This window comes from Pangasianodon hypophthalmus, chromosome 11 (genome assembly GCF_027358585.1).
Source record: "Pangasianodon hypophthalmus isolate fPanHyp1 chromosome 11, fPanHyp1.pri, whole genome shotgun sequence".
Taxonomy (NCBI): Eukaryota; Metazoa; Chordata; class Actinopteri; order Siluriformes; family Pangasiidae; genus Pangasianodon; species Pangasianodon hypophthalmus.
The window spans coordinates 15,699,014-15,725,183 of NC_069720.1; the positions used below are offsets into that span (position 1 = coordinate 15,699,014).

Below are 26,170 nucleotides of genomic sequence, written 5' to 3' on the forward strand. Positions count from 1 at the left end.
CATAGCTTCAGTCCCAATGATTTATGAATAGAATCGAAATGTCTCCCTGAGGAAATGTACACCTTATTAAAATTCAGAGGGGAGCAGGATGTTGATTGTTGGATGTTGAGGAGATTCTAAAATAAGTGCAATCTAGCAACAAAAAGGTCTTCACTTTCATCTGTGCAGTGAGGAGTATTGATTACCTCACTACAAACAGGAGCATGCTTACAGAGATCTAAACTTGCACTCAGATTTTACACATATGCAACTTGGACTGATGCATATTGTAACATTTACAGTGTGTGAAACACAGTCAAACAATCAATACATTAAAAATAATAAACTTATAACTGAGACTATTGGAGACTGAGGAACATTACCTTGGCTTGAGCTGCAGAAACAAATAATACACGATGAAGTTCTAAGTGCAGTAACACAAGTGCTTTATAATCCTTTATCTGTTGTTGTTAGTGTGGTGTAACCATACACCCTTGGGCTTTGCAGTTCTTTCCTCTCCACAACCTTGACACCACTGCTATAGACCGAAGATCCACTGGCATGAGGCCAGTCCTGCTTACTGACCCAGAAACAACTGACACAAGCACTTAAAGGCAATTGGCCATCCTCTCTTGGACACTTGCCATTACTGTGTATGTGTGAAAACGGGCTTGAATTATGCAAGGAGAAAAATTGACCTGAGAATGGGGGGAGAAAACACAGCTGAGCTAATGATGCTGTGCTTGGTTAAAGGGCTTTGTGTGAGCCATGGAGGGACCATCGAGCACAGAGAAAAGACATGAATCAGCAAGGGATCTAAATGAAATTGAAATGAAGACACTCAGGTGAGGGCCCAGCTGTTCCATAATGGAGGGACCGTCATACTTCATAAAGAAATTGGTCCTCTGTCTACAGTAAATGACAAACAAGCCACACCACAGTGGATGAATTTAGTATGGCTCAATCAAGTGGATGAATTTAGTATGAATTTAGTATGGCTTTAAATTTAGTATGGCTCAATCTTAAAAAGAAAAGCTGTTGACCATTGTGAGAAGAGAATGTCAGTGTAAGAATTATCTTTATTATTCAAGTAGATTATAAGCAGCCTTTGCTGAGGTATTAGACCAAAATGCAAGGTGAAAATTGATCTTTATTTTATATATTCCTATGGCAATTAAGTATAGTATTATTATGAAAGTGAAAATGCATTTTCTACATACCTTCTGGCACCACAATGCAACGACCATTGTAATTGATCATAACACACACGTAGGGAACCAAGTAGTAAGAATAGTAATGAGTATTATGTTGGTAAGTACAGTATAATGATGTGGTTGTAAATCCACTAGAACATTAGGGTTGATTAAGCACGTGGTTAATTAACCTTTCATTGCTCTCATAAGGGTGCGACAGCCACCTAGTACTAGTCCAAGCAAGTTAACAAATTGGTGCATGGTCCAGAGAAAACATTATTGCACTTTTGAAACTACTGAAACTAATATAACTGAAGCTACAATATCTGAAGCTATAATTTTGTCTTTGAAAAAATCTAATCTAATCTGCAACCACAGCCTGGTGGAAATAACATGCAAATCATTTAAACAAAGGTACAGAGAAACAAATATAATGGTTACAATACATATTCGGCTGTGAATTTTTTTTGCTTTATTATTGTTTCATCTGTAGTCATAGCAGGAGAACAGTAATTAAAGGAAACGTCTCAAATAACACTCTCACAGTAGTATTTTTCTCACAAACAGATATGTGACAAGATTTACAAAGAAAACAAACAAACAAAATCTAATGATCACATCGTGCTAATCCTGCTAATGTCGACAAGGTGTTAATTAGGTAGTATTAGTATTCTAGGGGTGTAGAGATAGATAGATAGATAGATAGATAGATAGCATCTAATAGAAGTCAGTAAAATGACTTCCTGTAGTGTGTTTTGCTATACCATGATTGTATCTGCCTATCACAGAAGATGCTCTTCAATAACTCCAGTATGTCACAGAGGGGGTGGAAGACATCACCCATGACTGGTATCAATTTGGCCACCATTCTCCATTCCATCATTTCCAGGAGAGCCAGGAAGCCATTATGTTGAAACAGGACCACCAATCTCAACTCTATAAGAAACATAAAGTAATGAAAGATGAATCTGATCTCAAATCTAGTAACCATCAAGAAAGAATTGAGGCAACCGTGGGGGCGACACAGTGAGAATTTAATACAGGTGAAGATCACATCATGGAACTGATACAAATGGAAACCCAATTCAGACTTGAGTATGTCTACCTGGTATACACGAACTGAAGGAGGCTGCACTATAAACTCAATTCCTCACTATAGCTGCAGGCTGAGATGATGTTAAGATCAAAGTGTGTCTTGGGACTGGGTTATATCACTCACACACACACACACACACACAAACAAACAAACACAAATGCCAGGGTTGTAGAGACCTACAACTGAGAAGAAAAGAAAAACTAAATATACACCAGTAAATTTGAAAACTGGATTTATGACACCTGACTTGAACATAAGAAATATTTCTCTTTGATTTTTAGACTCTAGTCGCCCTAGTCTACCATCCATGATCAGAAATACTAGTAATGCTGCCATTAAATTTTGAGTTTTGAGTCTTCGAGTTAGGGGCTATTGCCACCCTGAGGACAATGTCAGCCATACCCATTTTGAACCCACATCTACTGAACACATACTGTCCATGCTAATAATATGCCAGTGACCAGTGTGTAGTGCATATAATAACAACAAGCACCTAACAAAATATTGAAACAGAAATGCTATACTTTACAGCCTGGCTGTGTCTTCCCTGAGGCAGTGATAGCTCTGTGGTAAAGGTTCTGCACTAGTGACCGGGAGGTTGCACAAATCCCACAGATGTCAGAATCAAGAGTCAAGTGTTCTGTGTTTTAGTGAGCGGTGGCAAGGATAAGGAGGGGAGGAATGAGAGCCATGAGAGAGCTGAGCAGCACCGAGCAGAGTGTGTGTGTGTGTGTGTGTGTGTATGTGTAGTGAAATAAAATTGCTGGAAAGAAAAGGTGGTGAAGAAAAACAAAGAGCCCGTTTGAGTTGTCCCAAGCCTGCTTCTCATCTCCTCATTACCGGCCCATCCTGTGAAAGTGTCACACTGGTGCTGAAACCTGGGAGTTGAGGAAGATCCACCAACATGGAGCCTTCACCACTCACGGAGATCATCAAGACCCTTGCCGGCATCCACCAGGCCCCACGTCAGCCCCAGACAGAGGACCGGCAGGTGCTACGGAGCCTGGTCCAGCCAGCCAGTACTCCAGCAGCAGCCCAGGCAGCGGCTGCCCTACTGTAAATTATTTATACCACACAATGGTTATTTAGGCCCTGATAAATAAAAACATAGAATTGAAGGAGGGTGTACTTTCTTTTTCCCATGACTGTATATAAGTTTCAAAGGAGAGATCAATAACCACACCAAAGTCTTCAGCTGCTACACATGAAGCAACTGATAGGCCACGAAAGGAGTTACTACATAATAACTGTGTGCTCTGACTGAATTCAACCTCACACATACAGTACCTTTGTAGTTACATTGAAATGTACACACAAAGACCCTAAAACCTAATCAGTTCATTAATTAAATAATGCATAATGCCCAAAGACGTATATGTGAGAGGGAATCATGCATATACATAAAGAATGATTACATGTCCTCTCCAGACAAGAGCAAGTCTGAATATTCAGAGCGTGATGGGTATAGTGTTAGGTCTCTCATCCATTGCAGGCTAAACAGCTTGTGGGTTTTTGGAAGGATAGGAATGTTTGTTGGGCTACCTCCAGTGTGGTAGCACTACATTCAGCTTTGTCACGACACAGAAAAGCAGTCACTTGATACAAGTGATTGCATGATCCATTCTCCTTGGAAAGTCAATTTTCTTTGCCTGGATTTTGTAAGCAAGACCAAATATCTGAACATATTTCAGAAGTGAAGAAATTGTATAAAAGGTATCTCTGACAGTCTAGTACCACTTGAGGGCTTTCTGGTACCCACACTTGAACACAATCTGGAGTCACTTCACTATTTGAAAACCAAGGCAGTGATTTTTTTTTGCCTGCTACTCATTTTGATTGCTTTATTAACCTGAGTTTCTTTGTTTGGAGCACAATTCTCACTCTGCAATCAGGCAACACTAAACACTAATTGATATTGTCTCCATGCAAAACATCAAGAATACTCTCACAGCACAGACAGAGAGAAAATAAATCACTTGATCATGACTCATTGAGCTAAGAGATGTTAGATGAATAATGAAGCAAATGTGAAAACAAAAGGGAAAATTACATTAGGATGAATATTCATTAACCAAAAAAAAAAAAAAAAAAACGGCTAGCATGCTGGAGAGTGGAAGGCTCAGTGAGGTGACCTAAAACTAGAGGAAGGTTTCCACCTTGTTTTCACAAAAAACATTCTGATTACAAAAAATGACCTTGATATGTTAACTCCCAAAGGCATGAAGAGGTAAGTTCAGGATTATTATTTGAGAATTAATAATAATTGCTGGCTGAAAGCAGTTAAGGCCTGGGAAACTAACCTATAATATATTGTATGTGATATTAGAAGGAACTGCAGTCAAAATAAATCCAGATAAACTGCAGTAGTACAGGGGAAAGCAAACAATTAGCCTAATTACAATTTTTACAGCAACCCTGTCTTGACTATAAACAATAAAGCTCTGTGGAACACAATACCTTACTTGCAATATAACCTTATCTATTACAATGTTTACAATTTATTTTTTTTTCTGGCAGATTTTTTTTAAAACACTTGCTGTTACCAGAGAAGACAATTAAGCCTGTCTAAGACTTTCATCCATTCTTTCACTAGCTGCATGTGCAGTTTTGTTTCTGACTAATCAAAAAGAATTTCCAAGATGAGAGATCACATAGTCTCAGGGGATTTATTTAGCTCTTTAATGGCAGAGAGATGGACACAGCCTTTGCACCTCAGCAACTTGTGTTTGGTCTAAATTGTGTCTCTCTGAAGGAAAAGACAGTCTGCCATATCAAAAGCCAGAGAGTTGGGCTCATCCATTAATTAGAGCCTTGTGCTTGAAGCATATCTCCTTTCTGTGCCTGACCCATTACCCAGAAAGCCATAGTTATCCCTGTCAAAAAAAGCTCAAATGCATGGCATTTACAGCCCTGACCGCTGCTTAATTTGCACACAGTGCACCAAAGAAGCTGAGAGACTGAATTTTTTTGAAGACGAGAGCTGATTCAAAGCTCTTCCAGAGCAATATGTGGTGATGCAGCTATATCCACCCAACATGTGCATATGAACTACAAAGCATTCAAAAGACTTGCAAGCATAGGTATTTACATATGTCCATATGGTACTCCATAGAGAGATGATCAGAGTCCTCTACAGTGAACATTTATTTCACAAAGCAATTTTCAGTGAGGCAACCTGTTGTTTTGTTCATGCAAGTGTAAAACATCTTTTTTCAAATCATGCTGGAGGTGCTATCTTGCAGAGTCTATAAATGTTAGAACTGCAATTAGCAATGACCCATGTAAATAGATTGTGATTGCGTTCCTTTAGGAAAAGTAAGAAATGTCTGACATCCCTTTACAAATGCAATACTCATCCTTACAGTGAATAGTCTTGCAGATAGACCTTTATACTTCTTGGGGGGAAAACGTAGTCAGAGCTGACTCAATGCAGCACACTAAAGGATTATGTGGTTTTGATTTGCGTGTGTGTGTGTGTGTGTGTGTGTGTGTGTGTGTGTGTGTGTGTGTGTGTAAACAAAACTAACTATAGACACCTTCTCTCTGCCTATCCACAAGCAAAGGCAAAGTTAATGACTCAGCTATTTACCCAAACTCAATATCAGCTTTTAAAGCACTACTAGATTAAAACTGTTTTCCCTCACACAAGAGCAGTACATAAAGAATTGGAATTCTACTTTTTAATCTCAAACCCGTATCTTTAAAGTTTCAAAGTCCTAATTACAGTACCTGAGCAAACTTTCCAGATGAAATCCTGCTCAAACACAGACATATTTTACAAATAAACAGGACCACCATCTAAAAGAATCTTTGCCGCAGATGAAGGCATTTAGCATACGTAGAACTAAATCTATGTTTATGCTCACTTCCAGGAAAAATGTGTATTGAGCTGTACCAGTACGTGACATTGGGGTGGTCAGGAAGGTCACCTCCACCCCAAGTGCAACATATTATATCGCGTCAACATGATCAGCAGGTCACACTGTCAGCAGTAAATATCACTTTAAATGAGTTTATAGTAATATTTAGAGCAATCAATATAGGCACATTAGTCGGTTAAATCACTGACCATACAGTTTGCTGTTTTGAGAAAATATCATAAATACATCATAAAATGTATCATTAATGTTAAAGAATAAAACATTTTTTATTTTCAAAAAAAAAAAAAGTGAACCTATTATTCATATCTATATTTCTATCAATTTAGAACACGTTATCTGTTCAATACAAACAATATATTTGTATTCAGTTCCATTAGTACCTATAAAACTCATTAAGGAACAGCAGTGGCCTTTAAAGTATAATTATGTATCTTAAATGAGTTTTAAAGGTACAGTCACTTTTCCAGGTGAAAGGTATATAAGGTAAAAAAGGCAAAACCTCCTCAGCATGAAGCAATTGTTCAATTTCATACTTTTTTCTGAAGAGTGTGCAAAATTTGCCTTTAGACAGATTAAAATGATCACAGCCTGATCCTTTCATAGTTTCTCTCACTGTTCAGGCAATTTTGAATGCCTTGAGAGTTTAGACTGGAATTATTTTGTACTATTGGAAATGCTTCATCACTCAGCCAGGAGGATTCATCAGGTTTACTTATATAATATAAATCCAATCGCCTTGAGTTCCTACTAAAAGCATTCAAAATTACCTCAATAACTGAAAACCTTTACAGACATACCTTATAAAGGGCTGGCATTAGTAAAACAATACAGATAAACCTCTCTTATTGTGAAAATGCAATGAAGAAGCTTTAAAACTGTACTTGTATGCTGAAGAGAACAAAAAAGAGACTGTCCTCCAGAGATATAAAGGCACCCTGAGGCGCAGACAGAGAGACTTCTAAAATTAATTACAAAGACAGAGAAAGAGAACAGCATGGTTTCTCTCACATTCAGGAGAGAGAGAGAGAGAGCGAGAGAGTGAGATTATGGGGTGGACTTACCAATCATTCTCTTCCCTTCACATGCCAGTTCTCCAGGCAGTGACATTTCCACACCAATGATCCATCCAGTTTATTCCAAATGTCAGCAGCAGTTTAAATGGCTGGGTTAACACAGGGACATGGTCTCAAAACTACACATTATTAAAGCTCACTCCAACCAATCCACAAGCATGTCATATCGCAAGACAGATTAACACATAAAGAGCAGGTTTACACAAAAGTGGGAGAACATGCAATGATGTGCACTTCAGATAAACCCCTACATTTCATTTGGGGGGAAAAAAGGGAAAAAATATACAATAGGTGGCAAAGCAGACAGACTATAAGCCTTGTCCTTAAACAACAAGTCCGTTGCTGTTTTACCCATGTATCCTGATTGTCACAGTTCAGAGACGCTGGAGAATAGAGGTTGTCTCTATAGTGTGTCAGTACAGCATTAGAGAATATTAAGCTTTGCATTGTTTGAGAGCCCACAGCCTTGCAAATGTTCTCTGAGTGGCGTAGAATGTCTGTACACTTCATGCTCCTTGGATGAGGAGGTGATATGAGACTCTGCTAGCTCCTTTTATGTAAGGGTGAGTCAGGAGATTAGACTTAAAGTGAAACTGGATTTGCATGGTAATTGAATGGTTTATTGGGTGGAATCAGGAGCTTTATTGAGAGTGAAATCACTTACAGTAGACAATATTGAGGTAGAAAATAACTGAATGCTCTGCAGCTATGATGTTGTCCCTACAACAACCCCCCCAACCAACCAACCAACCAAACACACACAAACACAGACATACACACACTTGTCACAACTCCACCCACGCCTACACACACACTATTGGGCTCTGAAAGCCCAATTATAGTGGTGTCTATACCCTAGGGCTGTAACACCATGGTCTCACCTCTAATTCAGCATAACAAAATGCCCACAGTGAGGAACACATCCAGAGCACCTCACAGACAGTGCCCCGCTGTTGCAGTCAGTGTAAATGAGCACTAATGAGATTCAATCCTCCTAATTAGGGCTGCTATTTTGTCATAATAGCTGTAAATGCAATTAACTGGGTTAAACCGAGACAGGTATCTAGACAGCTGGAGACTTGAAAATGTTCTAAACTGTCTTTCATTTATTTAGTCGTCAACCTTGGACAAGCAACCTTCCTTTTGCTAACACTCAGGGCATGAAAAGGCAGCTACAGAAATGGACAATGAGACAGAGGACTGGATAAATTGCAGTTTGAAAATTGCAGTTTGTTACAAAGAAATCACTAAACACAAAGTCCTCTCTCCTTAAACTTTCCCATGGTGGAAACCTTCATAGATGGCCATGAAAACTAAAATACAAAAGTAACACAAAAGCAACCCTGCATTATGTTTTTTTTTTTCCATTCCATATTCTTTGTGTTTAGAAATATTCTTCATTATGCAAGGTGAATGATTTCTTAAACAGATACTTACCTGGCCTATTAATGCAATCACAAGCATTTATCGAAATTATTAAATTTATTAATTTTGAAATTAATAAATAATGATTTTATTAATTTTAAAATTACTCAATTAAAATTAAATCTATGCTTAAATTACACATAAGGTATATGCAATTATATAGCTGTATAGTTTTATAGCCCTGTGCAAACATCATCCCTTAGTCATATTGGAAAGTTCAGTACCAATACAATACAGAATGTCTACAAATTTCCCCTCATATGCCAAAGGTTAAGTTTGTTAATGTATATCTTCAAGCTTAGAAAGGCTATTTTCTCCACTTAACAGATTTTAGCCCAAGCAGATGCTTCAGCATGTCGCCACTTTGGCAGTTTGTAAGTCACACTGGTGCACTTCTAAGTGGGACCAGTCACACTTCATAAACCCTGCTGATGCATGTACCTTTTACTTTGTAGAACCAATAGCCGGAGGGGTCCATACTCTACAGCACATCATGATGACAAAGAGCCTGTGAAATGGAGACCCATCAACAGGATTGAGATGCTCTGGTCAGCCGTTTACCGAGCTGCAGTCTCAACCCCTGAGGCTCATGTTTAAGATACTCCTGGATCAAAACCTGATGGGCTTCCAGCATTCATAAGCCAGCAGTGGCCATATACAGCCAATATATTGCCAAAAAAATAATAAAACTCCTTCCAGAAAATATTTTGATGACTGTACACCAGACAAGGTTAATGTCTAATTCTGAACAGCACATAATCAGTACCACTAGCAGAAAGACTGAAGGCAACCTTGGTACCACTGGAGACAATTACAACACCATAGGTATGCTTCATCTTCCTGTCAATCTTTCTTTCTCCACCCATCGCTCTTGGAAGTAATTTAGTGCACAGGCTAACACATCCACTATTCGCTTCATTATAGTAAACAGTCTAATGGATGCCTACTCTGCAACCATAAGTTCAGGGAAAAAAGAGGCCTAAAATCTGTTTCTCGGTTGTAAACGAATAAATTACAACTGATTGTGTTCTGAAATGGAGGCAGCCAAGCATATAGTGCAAACGCTTTGCTTCTTAGCGCCTTAATTAGAAAGCTTGTTCAAAATGAAGCAGAACTTTTCAGTGCCAAGGGAATGCACGAGACATGCCAGTTTGATGTGCTTTTGTTGGACAGCTCATGAAACCTCTCCTCAGACAGCAAAGAATTAGAAAATGTTATAGCAAGAGAAAAATGAGGTCTGTATAAATTTAGCAAAGAAACAAGCCATATGGTCCTAATTTATAGTGCTGCTCTGCTTCACACAAACCAGTGTAATTTTCCAGCCGGTCAGTAGTGATGGACGCTGCTCAGTCAGCATGGTTTAAAGGTTGTACTAGCCAGGCAGATCAATCTTTCTGCAAAGCCAAACAAAACACTTGCAGTTCCAAAACACAAGTTGTCACCAGCAAGCCATCTGATGTGGTTCTTTTTTCTTCAAACTTTTCCACTTTTAAATTGTTGGGGGAAAACAAGTCTTGAATTTCACTTTCACTTATAGAGTTCGAATATCACAGCCCATATTACATGCAAATAAGACAGCTGTAGCATCACATACTTTCAGAACATTAAAGCTAAATATTTTATATTACTTTATCGTTTTTGCAGTAAGACCGTTTGGTTCACTGGCTCTTCTAAGATGACAGTGAAAATGTCTGAAATTTCCAAAACTACCATTGCACTAATGCGTAATGTCACATCCTTCACTCATTACAGAGTCTAAGCCCTAGGGCTTTATGTTCTAGGAATTTGAATCTTGTTCATGATAACTTGGAGATGTCTATGTCTGAGTGAAATACAGTGGTCAGAAAGCAGTGTTAAACCCACAACCATGCATAGGACACCTTGTTTCCCAGTCAAACTACTGATACACTGTACAATTTAACTTCTCTAACACACAGATTTAAACTGTATGAAAAGTTTGGTAATAAGCTTATAAGTTGAGTACATTGAGTGTATTAAAGAGAGAAGTACACTATAATGTGCAGTGTAGCATTACTTCAGTAGCAGTTAGGAACTAATGCTTTATAAGACCGCAGTCCTAAAAGGCTGCAATACTGCATTTACATTTTCCTGCAGAAGCAAACCTGAATCAACTGATTTCCAAGTCAGTTGAATAAAGTGTGTTAGTGCAAGGTAGCCTGCCACAGTGGGCACAACTATAGCAGGTTTACCTTGCAGTGCTAGGGTAAAAAAAAAAAAAAACACCACCAACAACAACTTTGCCTGGTCTTTTCAGTAAGACTGTACCACCTATAGCTCATCTGCCTCAAGCTTTGACACATTGTACATTCTGAGATGCTCTTCTGCTTACCACAGTTGTAAAGAGTGGTTATTTGTGTTACTGTAGCCTTCCCGTTAGCTGGCTATTATCCTCTCTGCTATTCTCCTCTCTCATCAGCAAGACATTTCCACCCGCAGAACTGCCGTTCACCGGATGTTTTTTTGTCTCACTGGATGACTATGTCTCATCTTCATCAGTGTCAGCTCCTAACCACATACCAAATGCTCTGTTTTCCAAGTATTCCTGATGATAACTCCACTCACATATTTTTATGCTCCCTTGACCAGTAACTAATATATACAATCTCACATCATGGCTGAAGAGCACTCCTTTGCATAAGATCAAAACAGTCTGGGAACAGGATTTGGGCTTAGCCCTAATGGATGTCATTCGTAGACAAGTACACTCCTCCACCATGTCTGCTTGTCACTCTCCAATCCAATTTAAAGTAGCAACCTAAAAATACACCCAGAAATGAGCCCTAACTGTGACAATTAATGCAAAGTCCATGATGCCTCAGTGACACATACAGTACCTTCTGACTATTTCTCAGATTAGAGCAGTTTAGTAAAGATGTATTTTAAACCCAACTACAGATTATGGGCTGCACACTAACACCCATCACACTAGTAGCTTTATTTGGCATTGCTGAGAACTTGCTTCTTGCACTGCACACATTTTTATTTAAAAGCAAACCTTGCCTACAGTTTAGCAATCAATTCAATGACCAGACAAAATGTTTCCCAAGAAATAAGGAACATTTCTGGTATAACTTTAAAGGCTGGACATCATAACTAAGATGTTAATCTGTAGCTTAGGGATTTCAGTCTTTTTCCTGCCAGGCCTTAAATACAAACTTGTGACCAGGCAAGGTGATACCCTGTTTCAAAAGATTTTTTAAAATGAGCTTAAATGTAGGGTGACACAGTGGCACAGCGGGTAGCATTGCCACCTCACAGCTGCAGGGTCCCTGGTTGCATATGGAGCTCAGGTCACTGTCTGTGTGGAATGTTGCATGTTCTCCCCGTGTCTGTATGGGCTTCCTCCAGCTTCTCCGGTTTCCTTCCACCTCCCAAAAACATGTGGTGGTGGATTGGCTACATTTTACTAAATTGCCTGTAGGTGTGACTGTGTGTGTGCATGGTGTCCTGTGATGGGGGTAAATTCTCCCAGAATTCCTGGGACTGGCTCTGGGTCCACCCTGACTATGACCAGAATAAAGCGGTTACTAAACATAATAATAAATGTATAATATTATTTTGACTATGTAGTGGAGGCATAGAGCTTTTTATTCCTGAACTTGTTCACTGAGAGAACATACTTTTATTCAACGGGTCATTTGATCTGACATTATTTATACTCGTTATTCAGTTAATGAGGGTTTATTGAACCCTTTTAATTGATGTCACGAGTTAAATAGACTTATAAGTATAAAAACGTAATAATAAATATAATAACTTCGACCATTAAGAGTTCTGGTTTTCACCACTATAATAAATGTTTTAGAGATCGATTAAAAACGATTAAAAATCGTGTTAAAAACGCTTCATTAGTATTCAGTCCAATTTACGTAAACAAAGGTGCGATACTGCCATCTAGCGGCTAGTCGTAAAATGGCTATAATGTCGTAAAAATAGCCACCTTGGTTTTCGGCAGTTGGGAGTTCATGACTTCAACATGGCTGTATCTCTGATATGTAGTAACACACTGAGCAGGTGAAGACATGGTTCATTCATTATCAAAGTTTCGGTAAAATAGTGCATGTTTTGAACACGTCTCTGTGTGAATTCTGTCTAAAATACGGTGTTCTGTGTTTGACAGGGTTAGCTCCGTTTTAAACAGAGATGTCAAGCAGTTTGGCAAGAAGTTCATGTTTGATTGCAGTGAGGAGACCTGCTGGAATTCTGACCAGGTAACTGAGGATTGCTAAACACAATTCATTAATATATCTCTGTTCCGAAATCACCTTTTTAAAAATATCAGTACCTCTAGCTGACAGTAGCACGCCATGCTGAAGTTTTAATAGCTCTGAGTTTTCAGTACTGTTTCCAGTGGAAGTGTGGATTTCAGTGGTACAGAGTGCTTTAGGTTTTCCATCATCTGCTACTAAACATGGGTTTAAAAGTGTGTTATTTGCACTGAATGACCTGTACCCCTTGATTTAGGTTTATTGTTCCATTTTTTTCCATTAAAATAAACTTTATGTTCATTGCATCACATGATAATTTGGTAATGTTAAAGGAAAACTCCACCCTGAAACACATTCAATATATTTATACTGAAACCTTTGTGATATGTTTAACGATTCTGAAATTTGAAGCTTTGGAAGCTGATCTTTTTGAGCAGAGTGTAGAGATGAGGAAGTGAGAGAACTGGACAGACTAAAGGACTAAAGCACCGCTGCGGCACTCTCTTTAGGGAGAGATGAAATCCCATTGCACCATTATCAGCACGTAAACAAACAGTATTTTGGGTAATGTAGGAAACTGTGAACCAATGCGAAAACAGACCAACCTGTCGATAAAGAAATTTAAACCAACTCAGAATTTCATTACTAATAAATCTAGGATGCCTGTGTAGATCACATTTCAAAAAGCTTTTTTAGGCATAATTTAAAGTCATTTATATAGGGTGGATTTTTCCTTTAATAGGCCCCTGTCTTTCCATGGACTGTCATGGTTTAGCTTCTCTGAGCCTTCTCTAGTCCTGAGCGGCACATTACACTGTTAAATGTAGTAAATGCTCAGTTACAGTAAGTGCCATACATTTTTGTGATAGCGTATACAGTAGTAAGATCTTTGTAATGTAGCTTGACACTCTTCCTAAAGGAGCAAATACCTATTTGGAAATCTGCTGCCTTTTCTTCTCATGTCTGATCAAATTAAATTTAAATGCACTGATCTCAGATTGAGTTACATACATGATCATTAATCACAACACAACAAGAATAAGTGCTAATCTTCAGAAGACATGTCAGAGAAGTGTTTTTTGTTATTGTAATTTCCTCTTCTGTTCCGCAGGGAGAGTGTCAGTGGGTGCTCCTGGAGTTTCCTGTGCCTGTCAGCATGTCTGAGCTCAAACTGCAGTTCCAGGGAGGATTTTCAGGAAAATCTTGCAAGTTAGAAGGTCTCTGTCAGAATCCCCTAAATTTATAACAAAACACTCCCAGTCTAAAGCAATCCTAAAGCTTCACAGTACTGTGTTCTAACACACCAGATTTAACTCATGATCACTTTGGTCATTAGCTGTTAGAGTCTTTAAAAGTGTTATACCACAGCAGTCTGCCAGTGAAAACAATTTCTCTCTCTTGAAGTTAAAAAGACAAAAAAATGCAGGCTGTCAAGTTACAGAGAAAGTGCAAAGCCCTCCAAGACTACACCGTGTCAGATTATGTGACAGGTTATGTGGTGCATCCACCGTACAAGTACTCGTAAATGAATCGTTGCTATAGAACCGGTAATGTATTAGAACAAACACGTTAATCTGAACATATGCTTCACCTTGGAGCCAGCACTGCTATCAGAGCTGCTGTTATAGACAATTAATCAACACCTTCTGACCAATCAGAATCCTGTGCTGCAGTATAAAACTTATAACATTCTCTGATTTGTGATCTTGTAACCTAAGATACAGATAAAACAATGTTAATAGCGCAGAGATTTTTCTTATAACCATATACTATCATCCCTGTACACCACCACAACCATATTCTGTGGTGTTGTACATCAAAATTAGATGTGTTTGAATAGAAAACTCAAACTATGTTGGACTCTATACATACAGAACCACAGTTGGGCTTTCCTGCCATATGTTTAGAGTTTTGTTTTTTTTTCTGTCTGACCCAGGCTGCATTAAAGATGGGAATCTGGAACACATTATGGACTTCTATCCAGAAGACAACAATGCTTTGCAAATATCCTTTTAAAAACATTTCAGAGATCTATTCCTGTACTTAGGTGAGAAGTCTATCCATGTACGTTTGAGATGTTGAATGTAATTTCCAAATTGTTCCTCTAGGATTCATTGTGATGTGCGTTCCTGTACCTAATTGAAAGAAGTAATTTGGCCAAAAAATGATTTACTATGTACATTATTTATCCCTGAAATGTGTGTGGTGTCTGTAGGTCACTTCCTTTTTTGGGGTGGAAGAGACTTTCTTTACCTGATACCTACATACGGCTTAAAAAAAGCTGAAATGTTCCTTTAATCGCATAATTACTAATTTTTTAATATAAATGTTAGTCACTGTTATCATTTTAGTTAAGCAATGCTAATGATGAAGTAGAAACATAAAGTCAAATTTTGCCCAGTTGCTGATGTTGGTTCATTGCCAGAAAGCGCACATCATTCACTCGTCCCATGCTGATATTATGGCCTTGATTCCTCACCCACAGCTTTCCCATTCAAAATGCCCCACTGGTGCAGAAGCTTAAAATAGTATTTGAAAACAGTACGGACTTTTTTGGAAGAATAATAGTTTACTCTTTGGATGTCCTGGGAGAACGAGCTTCTTGATGTTTGGAAAAGAGAACACGTGAGAGAACCAGACTGCAAAAAACAGCAAACAGGCAACAGCTCGCTGTGATGGACAGATCACCTGACTCTCCTTACACTCTTTCATTCAGCACAGATGGACTGTGTTTTTTTTTTTTCTTTGGTATTAATTTCATACATCGGGGATCAAGTGTATTTATCTGCTCACCAATAAGTAATTTTTTTTTTTTAATAAATGGCTTTGACTAACAGGTTTATATTGACATTTTATTACAAAGGTACACAAAGCGTTGCGTTCAAAAAGAAAATTGTGATTCTTAAATGTAGTCATGTATGATCATCGAAGCAGGTGCAGTATGTGATCCTCAAGCAGCTTTTGCACTGAAAAGGATTTAAAAAAAAAAAAAAAAGCAATCAGGAAAACAATCTATTAATAGGCAGCAACAATTGCATTATAAATTAACCTATAGATTAAAGTATATAGAATTGCAGACATTTATGACACTTACTTTTTTTGTAACCGAGAGCAATGGCGAGCGCCACTGGACTGTATCCGGAGTCTGCTTCAAATGTAATATCAGCTCCGTGTCCTAAACACACACACAGTTGTGCTTGTTTCATTAGTGTGAATAAAATAAATATGATTATAAGAATTAAAACATTATTATTATTATTATTGTTGTTGTTGTTGTAAGGCCCATCTCTTGTTTTTTGTTCATTATTCAACAGTGTTAATATCACTATAACCAACATTTGCTTTTCAATTTTATTTGCTGTATATTTGAATATAATCAATGCTGATGAAAATAGAGCCCCAAGAGCTCTTTGTGTGTTTGCTGTCCTGATGGCAGATGTGTGTGCATGCAGGTGGGAGTGTAAATAAAAGATGAAGTCAGTTGGACAGCAAATTCAATCACTTTTTTGGTTCCGATTCAGAAGTACCGGTCATTAAAACTTTTTATTTCACCTTGTTCTTGGCTCAAAATGACCCTAAACATCAGCTCTGTAATATAAACAGGATTTTAAATAAGAAGTGCATGGGTCACTTTGACCTGAACTAAATACAAGAGTTAACGTTTGCTTCACAAAAAAATAATTAGAAAAAGCACAAGCAACCCATGACAGGGGTAATACAAGAAGCACTTACAACTACAAAGAAAAAAATAGAAAAGTGATATTATTGAGTGAAAAAAGATTATCATAAGTAGTCATTGTTTTAAAAATGATGAACATAATTATAAACTTACTTAACAGAGCTTGCACACATTTTATATGATTGCCACGAACTGCATAAAGAAGAGGAGTTCCTCCATTCTGTGTCAAAAATTAATAGAGATCATATGGTTATAAATGTGGAGATTCAGTGATGCACTTTGATGCCATTTTGTTTCATTTTCTACTCACCCAATCATAGGAATCAACATCAAGGTCATGCGTTAAAAGCATCTCAACGATGTCTGCGTATCCCCCAGCACTGGCTAAGGATAAAGCACTCTCTCGCTCCCGTGCGAAGGTTTTCGGATCAGCACCCTGATTTAAGACACAACCGGATTTGTAACATATCCAACACAAGAGCCTGTTAGTCTACTCATCCGTGTAGCCTTTCTTACCTTCTCTAGTAGAAACTGGACCATTTCAATCTCTCCAAATGCTGCTGCCCACATAAGAGGCGTGAATCCCCGTTCATCCTGACTGTTCAATAGGGCACTGTCTAAAAAAATAAATAAATAAACAAGCATTTCTTAAATTTTATATTAAAATACATTACTGTCTGTTTGCCATTGTATATAGAAATGCCAACAATACACAGTTCTGCTTACCACTGGCAAGATGTGTCTTTACTTTTGAGATTTCCCCATGAGCGGCCAGTTGATGAATGGACAAATCTAAGACATTAAGGAAGTTAAAATCTGTAATTCATTTCATACAGTATACTGAAAGCACAACTGATAATGGAAGATAGTTATGGTGTCGTTTAAAATATGGGACCATACTGTTGTGTTCAGGATTGTGATTTTCTTGCTGTAACACACCTAAAAATCCTTGACATTAAGGAGTGGAATCACCAAGCTATGCTGATGCCTGCGTATCACTAGCAGATGTCTCTTTTCATCTTAGTTTTAAATTCAGTGGCTATGTTCACATTACACTCTTATTCCACTTTACTTTCAGATCCAATTTTTCTTCCTTCACAGCTGCATGTCTACATGATCCTCATCTGTCATTAGTGTGAACATGCCTTTGATAAATCATCCCTTATGGAAAAAAATCACATACATTCTTATACAAGATCGTATGTTTTTCACATGTGCATAAAAGTATCGGTAATGTGATCACATGTGGAAAAATGTGACCATGCACACTAAATCCTTTGAATAACATGAGATCATATGGAAATACAGTAAATGATCATTGGAAAAATCACACATGCAAAATTATAAACATACTGTATGTACTACATGTGAAAAATGTGTGTCAGCATACATAACACTGTCTAAAACAAGCGTGGGTGGCATGCTGGTGTAATGGGTAGTGGAGTTGCATTGCTGCCTCATAGCTCCATGATCTCTGATTTCATCCTGAGCTTGGGTTACTGTACGTTCAGGGTTTTTTTTTTCTGGGTTCTCTGGTTTCCTCCCAAAAAAAAAAAAATTAAAAAAAATAAATAAATAAAATAAAAAAAAAGGACCAGTAAGTGGATTGGCTATGCTAAGTTGCCCCTAGGCATGTGCATGGTGTCCTGCAGTGGACTGGTGTCCCATCCAGGGTGTGTCCCTGCTAGTGTTTCTGTAATAGGCTCCGGATCCACTGCATGATGCATGAAGGAATGATTGAATATTGTGATGTGTGGTGTGTGTGTGTGTGTGTGTGTGTGTGTGACTTTTCTATAAAGGATTTTGTATTGCATATGGATCTGGGTTGTGACCAGCTCTTACTGTCCAGAGTGGCGGGTGGGACAGTGAGCTCGTTCCCGCGCTGTTTGTTAGTGAGGGTGGTGGAGTGGTGAAGCGCGCTCTCGTCACTTACACTCTCCATCCCTGTGTTTATCATCACATCTGCTTCAAATAAAGAAAGTACACAAAATTAAATCCTGTCCATTTGTTCCTCGACTAGTTACAAAACTGTCATCCGTATCACACAGAGAAACCTTTTCAAAAACTCATTTAAACATGAACTTAGTAGAAATGAACGAGTAGCATTCTCTTACCGGAACTGTAGCTCCTCTATCAGCACTTCTTAAAGCAATTTCTCTTTAGTTCCTGATTTACTAGCTAACAAAAGTGAAACTAAATCATCCCCCGGTATTTCAAAGCACGTCGATTTTGAGGTGTAAAAAACAGTCATACATCACACTTGTGACACGTTTTGTTTAAAAGTAACAAACATAACGCCACTTTTAGATTTGGCGAAGTTTAGACCGTTTTCTTTTCATCTTGTGTTGAACGCGCTTTTCCCCCCAACACGTAGGAACTATTTGTTAGGCTTGATGTTGGAGGCCGAGCGAAATTTCCGGTGCACACTACGTAATCGCACAACCCATGACAGAACCGTATGGACGTAAATAAGCTACAGTATTTCTTTTAACTGAAGAAAATTTTGCGTTTTGTTTAAAATGGACGACCAGGAAATGCAATTGAAAGTAAAGCGAGGTAATGTGGCAAAAAGCTTCGTGCTTCCTGTTTGGCTACGTGCCATATAAACAGATGAATTTAGTTTGTTCCGGATTTATAAATGTGAACACTGTTATTTAGCTAGCTAGCGCTAATACAAGTGGCTTATTTTGGTTCAACATAAATGTCTGAGCTGGTAAAAAAAAAAAATGCGACATGTATATGAATGATAGAGCGTCGAAGGAGTTCTCTATAGAAAATAAACCGTTTGTTTTGTCTGTGGCAGTGACGGATAAGTTCACAGAGAGCATGTACGTGTTGGCTAATGAACCGTCCATAGCGCTGTATCGCCTGCAGGAGCATGTGAGGAGGTCACTGCCTGAGCTGGTACAACACAAGGTAAGGTGCTTTTTTTTAAATTTCTGTTTTATTTCTAGTTTAAACATCATCATGAAGTGACTTCTGAGCAGGGGCAGGCGGTATCAATGGGCTAGCTTTGTTAAGCCTCCTCAGTCTTTCAGAGAGAAATAGAGATCAGTATAAGGTGGCATTACTTATATCCACATCAGATCATTTGCTGCTATCAAACATTATAAAGCAAATTATTTTGGACTTTTTTGGAACCAAGATCAACTGCGCAATCAATAAAAATGCATAGAATGGTAAGTGAGACTGGGACTGATTTTATTTCTAGCCCAGTTGATACATTGCCCCCTTTTAGAGCTTTTAAGACCACTTTGGAGACTATCTGAGCAGAAGTTAGTGATTGTACTCGATACGGCTCTCCAGCTCACATCACGACTGCTGGTTATATAGTTTGAGAGATCAGGTTCAGTCGACTCACCACCAGTGTGTAAAACCTGACTGAGTTACACATGCACAAGCCATGAAACGGTTACTGATCACCACTGTTCCCTTATCTAAATCTCATCACCAGGGAACTCCATTAACTCCAGTGTGCTGTACTTCCACACTCTTGTTTTTATGTTATTTAACAGTTTGTGTCACTGAATTCTTTATAGACAGACATGCAGAGCTGGGAAGAACAGAGCCAAGGAGCAATTTATACTGTGGAGTATGCCTGCAGGTAAGAGTTTAATCACCTAAACACAATATAACTAGGTAAAAACAACACATTATGTGTAATGTGATTTGCCTGTTTTTATTCAAGCGCAGTGAAAAGCATGGCCAACAGCAGCCTCTATTTTAAAAATATCGACGGACTGCTGAAGCAAGCCATTGCAACAAAGGAACACATCAGCGGTGCTCAAGGACGCAGGTAGATTATGTGGTCACCGTGGCTTTTTGAAATATTACTTCACGTAATCGCACCATTTCACCATGACCCACCTCAGACCTATGTTTCATAACTATTTGCTTGCTTCTGTTCGTCAAAGGCATGTAAGTCAGTTGTGTTGTTTTTTTTATTTATTATTTTTTTAGTATTTTGCTTTGCCAATTATTATAGTGTGTGCCATGTTCTGTCATTCTGTTACAGTATCATTTGATTTTACACTGCTTCTTATGTTTCTTTTTTTGACACATAATAAAGCTTTTAGAGTTGCATAATTTTCTTTTTTGACCAATGCATGCTGCTTTAGTGGTGTGAAACCTGTACCTAATCACAGTGACCCTCCACCACATGACTCTTCCACATCATCATGACGCATGGAAATCTATAAGCAAGGTTAGTGCTGCCTCCTAAGAAATCGCTTTAATTACATTAAAAAAAACATTGAAAATTAAACCTAAAATTAAACCTGGTGTGATCCAGACCACAGATCCAGTGGAGAATTATTCCCATTGTTTCATCTTTTGGAAACGGTACAGTTGTATTTATGTGGCAGTTTATTCATTTATTACCACAATCACAGAGTTTCTGAGCTAAAAGGAAGGGTGGGGTTTGCCATGTTGCGCCAGATAGAGAAGTGTTTCATGGATTAGATTTGTCAGTGTTAAACTTGAGTGATAAACTTAAAAATGAAATCCCAAGATCTTTTGATTTAATCAGACCCTCCAACATTTACACATTTTGCGTTAGAGAGTCGCATTTTAACATCGGGGTACAGTGCTACGAATTGTTACTCAAACATATGGCAAAAGAGTGTTTGCCTTTTTCTCCAATAAAAAGGGCGGATGAGCCAATCGACATGTGAACCTGGAATGACTGACAGATGTGCAGGTGTTTCAGGTGAACAGATATTTCAGGTGCCCACTTGAAATATGTACTGATGATCTAGCAGTCTCGCTTTCTGTCACATAAATGGAGAATGTTTTGAGTTCGTTAATGTGAAATAAAATCTATCAATGTATGTTCGACCTAGCTAACATTAGACAAGTCTATAGTTAATATGTTAATTATACTTATTAGGAATACCACTGAAAGTTTTAAGCAGAAAATAGTAAAAGGAAAAGAGAAAAAGGCTGAAGGATTTGAGTAAAAAAAAGATTAATGAGCCTGCAATGTCAAATCTAACACTTTACAAATAATGTTAAGGTGATGATAAATAGAAAGTGAATAAAACACTGTTTTGCTCAAACAGTTTGAGCGTCAGCAGATCCATAGTCGCCAGTGTGGAAAGCTTCTACGAGAGACATTAGACAAGCTATTTATAAAAGGACTATATTAAAATATACTGTCAGGTTTGTACTGTGTTTTTTTATTGTGAATAAGGCCCCAGATTCCTAGTTACATCAGTGCTGTTATACTTAGGCTTGCAAAAACCAAATCATTTCATTTAAATGGGTAGGAATTTATTCAATTCTGATTCAGGGTGCCACAATACAATAATAAATCAATACTTTTGGAATTAAAAAAAAAATATAGCCTACATTATGATTTTTCTCACTTTGTCCACTTGATGCTTTTAAAACATATCATTTTCATCCATTATGAAAAGCACTGAACTTAATGTTAGTGTTTTTTTTTTTATCAGAAATGTTCGGTACTATTGACACTTTTACATTAAAAAAAAAAAAAAAAAGTCTACAAAGCAGTGTAAAAATCTTAGTATGATGTAGACAAAATCCAAAGTATCTAAGAATTATTTGTACATATTTTTATGTATTTTTAATATACATTTTAAATCCAGTTATACTTCATCAGTAGACTTTATATGTATGAATTGTTGAATTATTTATCATTTGTAGGGACAGAAAAGGACAGTCCAGAGAGTTAATATTTAAAAAAGTGACAAGACCTACAAGCACAAACATTATCCATTAACAGTGTTTATACAATTATATAACAGAAGGATGAAGCTGTAGTGTTTTTACATTAGATCTCCATTCTTAGCGCTTGAATAGAGCTTGAATAGTGTACCTTCTAATGCACACAGTTCAGTTCACCATAACTAACAAGAATCTTATCACATCTAGTGTGTGAGGCCAGGCAGAAACCTGAGACATTGTGGTGCAGTGTTCAGTGGCAAGTCTGCAGCAAAAATAGTAAAAGGAACAGTTCCAGTTGAAAGCCTCTCACAGTATTGCCGCTCACACTAATGTGGAGTCTTTGCCCGTGGCTTTGCGAGTCAGCACAGTTCTCATCTCGTGGTTGACGCCATTCCAGGGCTTTATGTGTGTCTGGAGCAGGCTGGATTCAGAAGACAGGGTCCTGTGCATGCGTCCACTCCCACCATAAGCCTCTCTTTCACTGGAGTATTGTTGTTTGGGCTCTGTGTAGGAGAACAGATGGTTCATGCTGTCTTCACTGCGTTGTCTTGTGGTCTTTTCTCTGAGGCTAAGCTCTGATGCTACTGTGCAGATGCCAGCGCTGCTCTCTGGGTCGTTCTGGTACATGGTATTGATGTGTTGGTTGTCAAAGTGTTTGGATGTACATGTGGCCCGGACCAGCGTATGAGCTACTAAAACCAGCAGCACCAGTACACCAGAGGAGAGCACACACACACCTGCTATTCCTGTCTCAATCTCAAAGACCAGCAGCATGTAAATGGACAAGCCTGTAAATTTACAGAGGAAATATGATAAACAGACCAAACAAACAAGAAAATGTTTTTACAGATACTATGTATTTATCTAGTAGACTGTATTTATCTTTGACTGCTAATGTGTTAATTTATTTGGGTTCTGCAGGAAAAGAAATGTGGATCCTGGGATAATGAGAGACACTTGTGAGAAGCAGCATTCTGGGATATGAAGTACAGTTACGAGTCTGCTGAATGGACTCCATTACAAACGTGTACCTTACTCCATCTGAGTGTGAGGCCTCTTGAATTGAGACTTTGGCAACTCGACAGAGCCTTGCGAGGAGTGAATGCGAATGCTCTGCCAGGTTCTCCATTACAGTGCTTCATCAAGTGTGTGAAGGAAAGGATTATTCTCAGTCGTATGTAAATATATTCAAGTAGCTTTAAACTGTAGTATGCTTTTGCATTACAATGGCTTACTTTTAAACTGATCTGATATGTTGCCTAAATATCCTTTTTTTTTTTTTTTTAACTGATTTAATATTTATTTGTATGCTATACATGTAATTGTAGCATTAAAATATAACCAAATTGATTGTTTTCAGTTAATGTGTAATGGAATATTATTGTTGCAGAGCTTTAGCTTTAGCACTGATGGCACTTACCACCCAGGTAAAAAGAAATCCCAGTGCAAAACAAGCCGATAGCGACATGCCGAATGACCCTGCTGTCTGACAGGAACCATTCAGCCCTGAGGGAGGAAAAAACAGAGGTCAAGTGCACAGAATACGGTGCAAAGGTTTTTACTCCAGTTGCTTACGGGTGAAAATGAAAATTTTATTACCTGTATTAAACAATTATACAATTTAAAAAAAATCATAGAAGTTAAATAAAACATCCTGAAACAAAACAGCAATCCAAAACATTAGGCAAAGTTAACAGAAGAATAAAATCAATATGATAAACATTTTAACATCCACTAGTTTACCATTTTATTACTTGCTAATGAAGAAACATTTGTGCGACTCAACACACTAAACATCATGGTTAAAATATTATTTATCTGTTGTCTTTGAAAGATCTATTCTCGGTAATAAATGTGCCGTCTGTATTTTTTTGTTGTTGTTGCTGGAGTGGTGCCGCCGAGGGTGCATCTTTTGTATCTTTAATATGTATCTTTTATCTCTAAATGATTAAAGTACACCTTAAAGTGCTCCTTAAGGTCCACCTATATACCTTAAATTATTTTTCAATATATAAAGATAGATCCTAAAGGTACAAAAGATGTACCATTGATGGTACCAAGAAAGAGTACAGTTTGTGTTTAAGGCCTATATCTTTTTTTTTTTTTTTTTTTGCTGTACTGTAATAGTTTTAGTTTGCCTTCTTGTTCACAAATATTCTAATAATGATAATAATTTAAAGAATAATTTAAAGACAGTAAATCAGTGGCCTTGAGTGTTTGCCTGTAGGTATACAGTAAATAGTTGCTCAGAGGGTTTCCAGGGTGCAAAGTTTAATCCTGCAGTGGAATTTATCAGTGGCTCGTTACCTTTGTGTGAGACTTTGTGCTGGGATAAATGGGCTGAAATCAGTGTACCACAGGCTAAACATTAGAAACCTCAGTGAAGGGCAAAGGAAATGTCCGAAACCCGTGTTTGTGTGTATTCCTCTGTACTTGTACCTGTGTGTGTGTTCGCCTGTACTTGTACCCGTGTGTGTTTGCCTGTACCTGTAGCTGTGTGTGTGTGTGTGCGTGCGCGCGCGCGCTCGTCTGTACCTGTGTGTGTGTGTTTGCCTGTACCTGTTTGTGTGTGCGCGCGCTCGCCTGTACCTGTAGCTGTGTGTGTTTGCCTGTACCTGTGTGTGTGCGCGCGCGCTCGCCTGTCCCTGTAGCTGTGTGTGTGTGCGCGCGCTCGCCTGTACCTGTAGCTGTGTGTGTTTGCCTGTACCTGTGTGTGTGTGCGCGCGCCTGTACCTGTAGCTGTGTGTGTGTGTGGTCGCCTGTACCTGTAGCTGTGTGTGTGTGTGTGTGTGTGTGTGTGTGTGTGTGTGTGTGTTTGCCTGTAGCTGTGTGTGTGTGTGTGTGTGTGTGTGTGTGTGTTTGCCTGTACCTGTAGCTGTGTGTGTGTGTGTGTGTGTTTGCCTGTACCTGTAGCTGTGTGTGTGTTCTGTCCACATCTCGGTGGTGAAGTGTGAGTGCAGCAGGCAGATGATGGCAGAGCTGGAGTTGAGAGTGAGAGAGAGCGCAGAGAGCACGGCGGAGAGCGGCTTTAACACGGCCCACATCTCCCCCGGCACCGCGGATCCAGACTCCTTCACCCCGGCGTTCAGCTGGAAAATCAGACTCACCGACATCAGCGACATGATCGCCGACAAAACCCCCAGCAGCGCCAGGACAAGCAGAGCGCGCTGGCTGTAGCTCATGGCCCTGAGTGGCTCCCTGACTGTCTGCTGCAAGATGGAGTGGAAGCGACTTCTTCAAGAGCTCCGAAAAACAAATCCGTCGGTTATCAGCGCAACTGTTTCTCCCCGTGTTTCTGCTGCTCAGGAATGCGCTCTCTCTCCTAGTGCTCACACTGTGTATGCGATGTCTCCTTCAAATCCCCCGATAAAAAAAAAACCCGAAACAATGAACTTTTCAGTCGCATTCCCCCCAAACAACGCAGCTAATCACCGGCTAAACACAAGTCACACACAAGTAACACACAAGTCACACTGCACGCCAACTACTGCACCCTTTCATTTCAGCAAACTCTTTACTAAGTGTACTTTCAGATGTAGTTGGAAACCAACACGACATTCCCAAGCGGGATTATTACCCCGCCAGGTGCAAACTAAAGCCCCCTCCCACCTCCAGCCAGGGCAAGAAGAAGTAATCGTAACCTCTTTATGCTGCCTTCAACGCCTCCTCGATAGCGCGTGTGTACGGGTTCGGAGCTCGTGATTACGACGTGGTGTGTGTTCAAGTGGTTTGGGCCTAAAAAAGTGGACGGCGTGAGAAAACGTCTTTTATATTTAATTATTTTTGTAGCTATCTTCAAGGACAAGAAGTTTATTTTGCCTTAATGAAAGAAAGAGTGAACAGTTAACATGCAAAATTACCACAAAACATTACCGTGGGCTGTTTGAGCCCAGTGAACGCCGCCCCCCCCCCCCCCCCCCCAAGTGC

General features: G+C 38.8%; 4 protein-coding genes across 6 annotated transcripts; 2 read left to right on the top strand and 2 right to left on the bottom strand.

The window, feature by feature from the left end:
• Window positions 1-12,600: 12,600 nt before the first annotated feature.
• nr2c2ap (nuclear receptor 2C2-associated protein) lies at window positions 12,601-15,689 on the top strand. The gene is made up of 5 exons (XM_026912651.3): window positions 12,601-12,682; window positions 12,789-12,879; window positions 13,988-14,093; window positions 14,813-14,880; window positions 15,360-15,689. Exons 1-5 carry the CDS (start codon window positions 12,645-12,647, stop codon window positions 15,480-15,482), a joined length of 426 nt encoding a protein of 141 aa, XP_026768452.1. The 5' UTR covers window positions 12,601-12,644; the 3' UTR covers window positions 15,483-15,689.
• Window positions 15,690-15,714: 25 nt separating this feature from the next.
• Window positions 15,715-18,935, bottom strand: rfxank (regulatory factor X-associated ankyrin-containing protein). 2 transcript variants are annotated; one of them, XM_026912638.3, is made up of 8 exons: window positions 18,670-18,935; window positions 18,398-18,520; window positions 17,282-17,347; window positions 17,072-17,172; window positions 16,866-16,991; window positions 16,709-16,775; window positions 15,971-16,051; window positions 15,715-15,842 (listed from the first exon to the last, which is right to left on the bottom strand). In XM_026912638.3, the coding sequence occupies exons 2-8, from the start codon at window positions 18,510-18,512 to the stop codon at window positions 15,799-15,801; spliced, it is 600 nt and encodes a 199-aa protein (XP_026768439.1). In that variant the 5' UTR covers window positions 18,513-18,520; window positions 18,670-18,935; the 3' UTR covers window positions 15,715-15,798. The 2 variants fall into 2 exon arrangements, with proteins under 2 accessions (XP_026768439.1, XP_026768431.1); XM_026912630.3 differs by having other exon boundaries at window positions 18,398-18,517; window positions 18,670-18,934.
• A 10-nt stretch (window positions 18,936-18,945) lies between these two features.
• On the top strand, window positions 18,946-23,593 carry borcs8 (BLOC-1 related complex subunit 8). Of its 2 annotated transcripts, XM_026912664.3 has the most exons (6): window positions 18,949-19,111; window positions 19,359-19,471; window positions 20,095-20,159; window positions 20,244-20,351; window positions 20,674-20,759; window positions 23,165-23,593. In XM_026912664.3, exons 1-5 carry the CDS (start codon window positions 19,075-19,077, stop codon window positions 20,735-20,737), a joined length of 387 nt encoding a protein of 128 aa, XP_026768465.1. In that variant the 5' UTR covers window positions 18,949-19,074; the 3' UTR covers window positions 20,738-20,759; window positions 23,165-23,593. The 2 variants fall into 2 exon arrangements, with proteins under 2 accessions (XP_026768481.1, XP_026768465.1); XM_026912680.3 differs by lacking the exon at window positions 20,674-20,759 and having other exon boundaries at window positions 18,946-19,111.
• Window positions 21,754-26,101, bottom strand: tmem221 (transmembrane protein 221). The gene is made up of 3 exons (XM_026912617.3): window positions 25,151-26,101; window positions 23,664-23,749; window positions 21,754-23,031 (listed from the first exon to the last, which is right to left on the bottom strand). Exons 1-3 carry the CDS (start codon window positions 25,423-25,425, stop codon window positions 22,565-22,567), a joined length of 828 nt encoding a protein of 275 aa, XP_026768418.1. The 5' UTR covers window positions 25,426-26,101; the 3' UTR covers window positions 21,754-22,564.
• Between the last annotated feature and the right edge of the window lie 69 nt (window positions 26,102-26,170).